This window comes from Etheostoma cragini, chromosome 21 (genome assembly GCF_013103735.1).
Source record: "Etheostoma cragini isolate CJK2018 chromosome 21, CSU_Ecrag_1.0, whole genome shotgun sequence".
Classification (NCBI taxonomy): Eukaryota; Metazoa; Chordata; class Actinopteri; order Perciformes; family Percidae; genus Etheostoma; species Etheostoma cragini.
The window spans coordinates 1,166,491-1,176,389 of NC_048427.1; the positions used below are offsets into that span (position 1 = coordinate 1,166,491).

Below are 9,899 nucleotides of genomic sequence, written 5' to 3' on the forward strand. Positions count from 1 at the left end.
AAGGACATACACACAGACACACACATGGACATATACACAGACAAACACACACACATGAACACACAGACACATAAACATAAAGACGCACATTCACACACATACTATATATACACACACACACACACACACAGATGAACACACACAGAGTCACACATACAGACAGACACACTCAGACACATTTACAGACACACAAACACACACAGACAAACACGCTGACATGGACACACACACACAGACACACATTGACACAGACAAACACACTCACAGACACAGACACAGACACACACAACCACACACAGGTGCAGAGGGACAGTGTGTATGAAGATATTGATAATAATGTTGTTGTGTTGTCCCAGCTGAGCTCCAGGCTCCAGCACAGCGAGCAGGAGGCGACGGAGAAAGTCTCAGAAATGGAGAAGAAGCTGATTCAGAACACAAAGGAAGTGGCTCTCCTAAAGGTAGAGTCCTTCCTCCTCTTCATGTTGTTATTTATTCATTGTCTCTGCTGTCCATTCCTTTCTTTTTAAAGCATAAAGACAAACAGAAGTTAATGCAGTTTGGGACAGGTGAAGGTGTGCAGAGGGACCGGGGAAGACTTAAAAGAAACAAATAGAAAATATTATTAAAAATCATATAAGTGACAGAAACTAAACTAAAGGGAAGCTTTCAAACATCATCAGTTCTTTTTTTCAGGGTCCTTATTGAAGAATAAAACATTACTCATTTATTCAGTATCTCTGCTTTGACACCCTTAGTCCCTAGTTCATATTTTATTTTTCTTAAAGGACAAGTACAACTTGTTTTCATATCTTCGGCCAGTGGTTGAATCAGTTATGATGTAATTGTAAGCAGCAAAGTAATTGCAGAGGATGCTGAGTGATACAAATAGCTTGAGCGGATCAAACCAGTCTAAAACAAACCCCAAAGTACGTCAAGTACAGTATATTTGGAAGAGAAACCAGATGGACAGTTTGTTGTAAACATCATTATCCCATCCATAAGGACACAGAATGGATGTCTATTCTGATGATGGGATACTTTCTGTGATAAAATAACTAAAATCAAAAATCCCAAGGACAAAATCTCACCAAATGCGAGTCTATGGTCTAATTTGTGTTAGTTTAATTCAATTCAATTCAATTCAATTTTATTTATTCATATAGTATCAATTCATAACAAGAGTTATCTGGAGACACTTTACAGATAGAGCAGGTCCAGACCACACTCCAGAATTTACAAGGACCCAACAGGTCTAGTAGTTTCCTCCAGAGCTGGCAACAGTGCGACAGTGGCGAGGAAAACTCCTTTTAGGCAGAAACCTGGGACAGACCCAGACCCAGACCCAGACCCAGACACAGACCCAGGCTCAGGCTCAGACCCAGACCCAGCCCCAGACCCAGACCAAGACCCAGGCTCTTGGTAGGCGGTGTCTGACGGGCCGGTTCGGGTTAGAATGAAGAGTGGCAATAATAAAAATAGAAAAAATAGTAGTTTGTAGCAGTTCTTTGTAGTAGTTTAGGGTCCAGTAAGGTTAAATATTAGGAAACAACCATCTTAATCAACTTTATATCACAATATTATAAATCCAACATGTGCTGCATGAGGCTTTACAGTCTACACAGCCTATGACACCCTCTGTGCTAAGACCCTCTTACACTGGAAAGCATGTGTGGAAGGGATATTTTCACCAGTTTAAAGCTATAGTGCACACTTTCTGTTATATGAGGAATTCAAAGTAATGACAGCAGCACTGTTGTTGCATCCACGTGACCATCTGTAATCGCAGGGAAGTCGCCGGATGCCACAATCTTTTGAACATAGTCACACTGAGAGATCCAGAGAGAGATGTGTGGAGCTGATGGTCTTCATTAGCTTTGTGGCATTTCTTATGGCAACAGGTTGAATGTGACGGACGTTCATTAATATCAAAAAGTTAGGCACTCAAGGCAAACAGGAGGAAGGAATAAAAACAACTGTTTTGAAGAACATATGGTTAAGTGATTATACTTTTAAATGTGAATATTTCCTTTTAAAAGGCTACAGCACATACAGCAAATGGTTAGAACTACAAAAACAAGTTATAATCCGTGATGCAGCTAATCCAGGATCCATCCAGGATCCAGGATTTCACTTTGAGCTTTAAAAACAACAAAAACAACAACATTTTAAACGTTAACATGTGTTCCCCCAGCCTGCCTTCGGTCCCCCAGGGGCTAGAAAAGTTCTCAAAAGCCTCTGCCTTTGAGAAAATAAAAGCTCAGATGGGTTTACTGTGTTAATGGACTGAGGATGGGAGGAGGATTTGGTTTCTGCAGAATCTTAACCTGTGGATTTGGTATTCAACCAAACCCCAAACATCTGGGTTTGGTGTATTCTTAGTTATAATAAAGCATTATCTTCCTCTAAGCTTAAAATCGTCCTATTATAGGACACAACAAGTCAAACATAATGTGAACATATAATTCAGGTGTGATGTTTATAGGTAGTATTTCATACTTTAGGTTATTTTACTGATTTGTTTCCTGATTGTGTGTATTGCATTGTGTGTTTTAGGAGAGTCTCCGTGAGTCCTGCTCGCAGGTGACTCTCCTGCAGCAGCGAGAACGGGAGAGAGAGCTAGAGCGTGAGAGCGAGAGAGAGAGAGAGAGAGACAAGGATCGGTCCACCCAGGCCCTGAGGGATCTGGAGGTTAAGGTCCAGGACCTGGTGGAGCAGGGGCTGGTCCGGATGGAGCGCTCCGCCTCTGGAAACCTGGACGTCCAGGTGGTCCCGCTCATCCAGCACGTGATAAAGAAAGGTCAGAGCGGCTGATCTCGTCACACGTGCAGACTGAAGTTAAAGTTATCACAGAAGTAACGAGAAACATCTACAGCAGAGGATTTAAACTCTAATTACCAGAAGGCCGCGGGACGGCTGCTTCTCTCAGTTTAATGTCACATATTCTCTCTCTCAAGCTGAGAATCTCTTGTTCTACTGCCATGCATCATTAGAAGATTAATGCTGCTTAAGATTGTAATCTTGTAGAGAATCAACTTCCTTCTTGCCGATGAGACAGGAATCAGTTGCATTAACCTCCTAAAACTGTCCTCCAGGTAAAGCTTTACTTTGGGTGTTACGGTTTAAAGTTAAATGGGAATTAATCGCAAGTTTTTTTTGGTTAAATTTTGCAGCCTTAAAACTGTGGAAAAATCAAAACAGGAGATAAAAAGAATGACTATTTGCTGGGCCTTGATCTACAGTTAACGTCTCCGCTCACACAACATGTTGTGACTAATCAATTTGAAATAAGATGAATGCAAATTAGTTAAAAGCTTTCATAAAGTGGCCACATTGACTCGTATTTTCTCTAATTTCTACAAAGCCGGCACAGATTCTATTTATTGGCACGAGTTTGATCCAGACCCAGACAGCGCCCTCTTTAGGTAGTGCGTGCGGTGCGATTTAAAATCAACGCAAAGCAAGAGTGGACGTTAAATTCCTCCTCCTCTGGACAACGCTGATCTGGAGGCTTTTTTTGACTCAACTTTATAAATGTAGAGCGAGGTAAACAATGACAGTCTTGTTGTTCCCCTGACAGCTAAGGAGGAAAGCGAGTCAGGTAAAGACCACGAGGCCTCTCCCCCCTCCTCAGACCCTCAGCCTCCCCCTTCTCTGCAGTCAGGGACAGTTCAAGCTGCTCCACCTCCTCCTCCTCCTCCTCCTCCTCCTCCTCCTCCTCCTCAAGGTAAGGCTGCAACTACTATTATTATTTTTAGTCTCAATTAATCTGGGGATTATTTTCTCAATTAGTTATTTGGTCTAAAAAATGTCAGAAAAAGGTGAGAAATGTAGATCAGGGTTTTACTCCTAGTATAGTTTTTAGGTGCAGCACCTAAGCTGAATAAAAAAGATGTGAGCCCCAGAATAACTAAAAGACTTTCCTTAATACTACTGTAGTCGGTCCCCAGCAGACCTCTTTAACCTTAAGCTTTTTGAGTGTTATGTGCTTCACCTTTCCAACATTTTAGACGCAGATGTGGTAACACAAATGATCCAAAATGATGTCAAACTGCTTCTTCTTTTTTATTTTTGACATTTTCTTGAAGGACGAACCCTCAACCCTAAAGCCTAAAGTCTTTTAAAAAGCTAGGGAAAACAACGTGGATCAGTGTTCCCAAAAAGCCCAAGATGACGTCCTCGAATGTCTTGTTTTGTCCACACTCTCAAAGATATTCAGTTTATTGTCACAGAGGAGAGAAGAAACCAGAAGATATTCACATTTAACAAGTTGAAATAAGAGAGTTTTATTTTTTATTTTTTCATTAAAAAATGACACAAACTGAGATCAACTTTTTCAATAATTGTCAACAACTAATCTTTTAATCTTTGCAGCTCTTTTTCTAGGCTTAACTCCTCCTCCTCCTCCACCACCTCCACCAGCGGCTCCCCCCTTCCCACTGCTGGGTGGTACGACCCAGCCCTCAGGGGATATGACTCATGGCAGCTCAGGTGGGTCAACAATGGGAGCAGGGGGGTTTCAGAGAAGAGGGAGCAGGAAAATGTCAGGGCCAATGTGGCATTTTAAGGCGTCTTTGGTTACTGTTGTGTGACCTAACTTCTGAAACTGTCACATTATTTTAACCACCAGAATAAATAGCTTTAGTTTACCCCGTTTGTGTTTTGGCAGTGTCCTTTTTTTTTTAAAATAATTGACATTTTAGAGCAGGTATCTGCTAACAAAGTCATTTTAGTTTGAGACCTTTTAATACAACCTGTCATTTAAATACTGTGTCAATGCCTAAGTGTTAAAACTTTACAATGTATTTCAAGAAAAGAACAAAAAAAGTCAGCCTGTTTTGTATAAAAACTTAGATTTTCCATGTTAGATAGTTATGATTTGTTTCTGTCTTCCAGGTTATAGAAAGAAGAAGACCATTCAGACCAAATACCGCATGCCCCTGTTGAACTGGCAGGCCCTTAAATCCAACCAGGTGGCAGGAACCATCTTCAACGAGCTGGACGATGAGCACGTCTTAGAGGTCGGACCAGTTCACGTTCCCACCGTCTCCGCTACGTGGTGTACACACCTCAAACTCCAGTTATATCTAAATACATTCATACTGCATATCTCTTTTCTTTTCCTCCAATCCCTCCAAGGTCACTCGTACGGTAGAGCTAAACCAGGACCGTCCACTTTTTTAACAGCTCTGGTTCCTGAAGTGTTTTTTCCCCATTCAGTTGTTGTGTTGACATTTAAAAAGTTGCTTGTATAAAAACGTATAAGTCTGCAACGAGCCAACCTGTTGGTTCTGACCATAAAAGATTTTATTTGGCGCAATAGAGTATTTAAAAAATGGCAAGAAAGCCAAATGTACAGGACTGTGTAGAGAATTTATCATAGCCTTTAATGGTAGCAGCTAGTTCTAGCCGACCAATCAGGGATGTTGCTGTTACGCTAGGGATTGTGGGCAGTGTAGTATTGTGAATAAAGTGTGTTTTTCTTAAAGCTATAGTGCGTAGTTTCTGTCGCCCCCATGAGAAATTCAAAGTAATGACAACAACACTGTCGGCGTGGCCACGTGATACAAGCCTTCCGTTATTGTGCACAGCCCCAAAACCATCAAAAAATCTATCAAATCATCGGGATTTTGACTTGCCACACTGTTGAGATCTATAGACCTTTATCACAGCCGACAGTTCATCAAGTGTCCCAGTTACACCTGTGCTTTACCTGCTTTAAACGAGCCAAAATGGCTGCTGTGGAAAGGGTCTGTTATTGCATCAGACTAAAAATGCACCACGCCTATCATCAGTTTTAATTTGATCGCTGCGTTTTTCCTCACCTCCATCTTTCTTAGGAGCTCAACATGGCAACCTTTGAGGAGCAGTTCAAGACCAAGGCCCAAGCCACCCCTGTTGAGCTGGGGACCCTCAAGATGAAACTGGCCCACAAGACGCCCAGTAAAGTGTCTCTAATGGAGCCCAACCGGGCCAAAAACCTGGCCATCACCCTGCGCAAGGAAGGAATGGCTGCATCCGACATCTGCTGTGCAATCGAGACGTACGTATGAAAATCCTCTAAACAAATGTTGGCGTGTCATTGTTTAGTGACAGTAGTTTGAGCCAGATTACGGATGTTGAGTTACACACTGAGATTTCCTACTGTCAGTGAAGTAAACGCGTTGTGAGTTTAGATGCTGTGAACCCTGTCTGCGTGTCATCTTCCTTTTTAAAGAGCGAGCCGTGGATACAGTGTTCATTTTAGGACGTCCTGTCTCGGATCTCAGACTCAGGTGTCAGAGTCACTCGGTCTCAGAAAATCCTCTTTCATCTTCAGAGCAGGAAGGTAACGCTATGAAATTTCCCAAAATGATCACAGTTTTCTGTGATATCTTTTTAATTAAGTGTGTTCAATGCCTTTAGCAGCAACTTGTTTCCTGCACGTTGCTCAAACACGATAAAGGCCCGCGGAAAACTCCGGAAGTGACGTAGTCCCTACCGCTTCCCGTCTGTGAACAATTGCTGCACGTTGTATGTGAGAATTTACACAATAAAAATACCAATAATGAAAGAAAAAAGTGTTTTAACACTGTTTTTTAAAATCTTAATAAATGTTGATATATGTAGCATAGAGTCAATAAACAACAAAGCAATCCAGCGTCCCTGGCAAAATATAACTAATATCTAATATTAAAAGAAATTCCTGTAAACCATGATAAGATCTGGTGATTAAAACAGAGGTTAAAGGGCTAAAAATACCAACAAGAGCTAAGCTGTAAACAGCTTCCGGGCAACGTTATCTCTGACGACTGTTCTCTGGTTTTTGTGAGACTGAGTGACTCCGACTGACATCTGAGGAACACCATACGTATGTAGTTGGCTGAGATCTGATCGTGGGAACTGAATGTTGTATTTGTCTGGTGTGTTGTTCTGTCTATTTATTGTTTCATGTCAATGTCCAGCACCTTGGTCAGCCTGGTTGTTTAAAATGTGCTTTAGAAATATAGATAGATTGATTGATTGATAGATTGATTGATTGATTTAAGTGTTTCTTCTATTTGGCGTTGGCTACGGCCCAAAGCAGCCTGGGTTGAGGTAACGTCTCACTGACTGATTTAACCCTTGTGTTTTCCTCGGGTCAAATTTGACCGGTTTACAAAAACGTTCTACATGTTTTAGAAAAGATTGTTGAAAAATGTGACAAATGTTGAAAAAAAACCCCACAAAAAAGCAGGAAAAAAAGTCAACAAAAACATTCTTTTTTTAAACGCTGAAAAAGTGACCCAAAAAATCAGAAAAAGTGACAAGAAAACATCAAAAACATTGGAAAAAGCAACAAAGATCTAGTTAAAAAACTGACTTACACATAATTAAAAAAACTTCAAAAAAGCGAAGAAAATTGACAAAAACATTGAGAAAAGTGTAGTTACAAAAGAACAACAAACTGTTGAAATTTCAACCCAGGAAAAACTGTTGCAGTTGCAAGTCAAAGAGAAGACAACACGAGGCTTAAGGACACAATTTATGACACTGTTTTTTGTTTATTTTTTTTATTCTACCCTGCCGTCCCCACAGGTACAACCAGAGAGCTCTGAGCTTGGACTTCCTGGAGCTCCTGGAGCGTTTCATCCCCACGGAGTACGAGATGAAGCTGATCCACAGCTACGAGTGTGAGGGCAGGCCGCCGGACGAGCTCAGCGAGGAGGACCGCTTCATGATGCGCTTCAGCAAGATCCCGCGGCTTTCCCAGCGCATCAGCACGCTCACCTTCATGGGCAATTTCCCCGAGAGCGTCCAGCTGATACAGCCGGTGAGTTCACAAGACCAGTGGTTCCCAAACCTTTTCAGCTCAAGACCCAAAAGAGAAATTTTGTGTCTCCCCGTGACCCGAATTTACAAAAAATACACCATGAGTCATGGTAAAATCTACATTTTTAAAGTGTGGACAAAAGACGGAACAAACCATGAATTTAAATGTATATTAAGTATATTTATTCCATTATAAAAGTAAACAAAAACAGAAAAGGTCTCTATTCTCCTCCTTTCTGTGTCTCACCCCTTTCTCAACTCATGTTCTTATCCCCTCCTAGGATAAGAGAGGAGAGAGAGAGAGAGAGAGAGAGAGAGACCCCCCCAACCCCCAAAGCATCTGATCTGAACAGACCAGTGTAGCTATAAACAACGCTCATTCACATAAGATTGATATGCATTTAACTCTGCCAATTGGCGACCCAATAAAACGGGTCTGCGACCCATTTTGGGTCCCAACCCTAAGTTTGGGAAACATTGCACTAGATAAACGGCGGGGCAGTGACGCAATCTGTGTTTCAGTGACGAGACCCAAGGGAGATGGAAGGTAGCCAGTCCGTTAGAGATCTGGATCAGAATCAGAAATACTCTATTGATCCCCGAAGGGAAATTCTGTGTCACAGTACCACCAATAGTAAGAAGACAGAGACGGAGCACTGCAACAGGCAGCATGCACACTCTTCATCGGATGCTTCAGAACCAGAATCAGAACCAGAACCAGAATCAGAACCAGAATCAGAACCAGAATCAGCTTTATAACAACACAATGCCCAGGACAACACACAGTACATGTGATCACATGAAGGGATTTTTTTAGGTGACTTGGGAGGGTGGAAAACACAAAAAAGGTCTCCACTCAAGACATGTATCCCTCCACCAGGAAATAGTCCCGAGATAAAAGATTGTTTTATGAGGGAAATTCTAACTCCTGTTACTTATTACTGAGAACATAGGTTATTAAACATAAGTATTTGTATCCTGATTCCCTGTGAGCTTCCACAAAGTCTTCCTTCCAACGATTTAAATCACACAGCATCGATAAAACAAGAAATGGCAAAAACATGCCGAATATAAAGATCAGAAAATAAGTGTAATGACTCAACATCTGGAACAGTAACCAACCTTGCAAACAAAAACAAATTCATACAATCATACAAAGCAACAAAAAAAAAAAAACATTTTAACATGTCATTTAGAAGAATAAGGGATTTAGGTAAACAACACTACACAATAGTTCAAAAGTTAAAATATAGCTTTAAGTTATTTGCAGTAAAAGTGTAATGTGTTGATTTGGGACACATATTTCATGCTTCATGCATTAAACAGACAAGACTAAATCTAAATTAAACATATCAGGCTACTTTAATCTTAGCTTTTGGGATCTGTGTTTATATATTTAGTTGAGAATCAAATAATGATCATAGAAATTCAACTCTTTCCGGCAGCAACTGAACGCCATCATCGCCGCCTCCATGTCGATCAAGTCCTCCAGCAAGCTGAAGAAGATCCTGGAGGTGAGTCCAGCTCAATGGAAAGGTCAATAGACTGTTTCTGAATAGGGCTTTTCTAGTCTTAACAACTACTCAAAGCGCTTTTAGTGAATGTTAATGCGACGGTATGCAACAAATCAGCCATACACAGACCCGCTAATGTGTCATCCACTTCATACTGTGTGTAATATTTATTAAGGCAGTGATTCGGTTCTACGTTGAGACAGGAATCAAAGTGACAAATTCTTTGGGTGTTCTGCCCAAAATGTCACTAATGCCTTGACATGCTCATGTCTTATGAATGATTTAAATGTTGTACATGAACCATTCACCATCCGCACACATTCATACACCGTAGCCGAGACTGCCTTACAATGTCGGATAAATACACACACACTCCGATGGTGCAGCATCAGGGGAAAATCGGGGGTCTTGCCCAAGGACACTTTGACATGGGACTGCAGGGCCAGGGATTGAACCACCAACTTCCCAATTGGTAGGCAACCGCTCTACCACAGCCGCCGCTGATCCACTGCCGCCCCTAAGCCACAGCCGCCGCTGATCCACTGCCGCCCCTGAGCCACTGCCGCCCCTAAGCCACAGCCGCCGCTGATCCACTGC

At 41.6% G+C, this 9,899-nt stretch overlaps 1 protein-coding gene across 1 annotated transcript in view; it reads left to right on the top strand.

Annotated features, from left to right (window-relative positions):
- The first annotated feature begins 294 nt into the window (after positions 1-294).
- LOC117937011 (formin-like protein 1) overlaps positions 295-9,899 on the top strand; it is a 16,739-nt gene continuing 7,134 nt past the window's right edge. Inside the window, exons 1-9 of the mRNA XM_034860624.1 lie at positions 295-299; positions 357-458; positions 2,554-2,797; positions 3,578-3,724; positions 4,372-4,488; positions 4,894-5,018; positions 5,838-6,040; positions 7,555-7,789; positions 9,234-9,302. Coding sequence (XP_034716515.1) covers positions 411-458; positions 2,554-2,797; positions 3,578-3,724; positions 4,372-4,488; positions 4,894-5,018; positions 5,838-6,040; positions 7,555-7,789; positions 9,234-9,302 — 1,188 coding nt within the window. The 5' untranslated portion in view covers positions 295-299; positions 357-410. The remainder of the gene's footprint in view (positions 300-356; positions 459-2,553; positions 2,798-3,577; positions 3,725-4,371; positions 4,489-4,893; positions 5,019-5,837; positions 6,041-7,554; positions 7,790-9,233; positions 9,303-9,899) is intronic.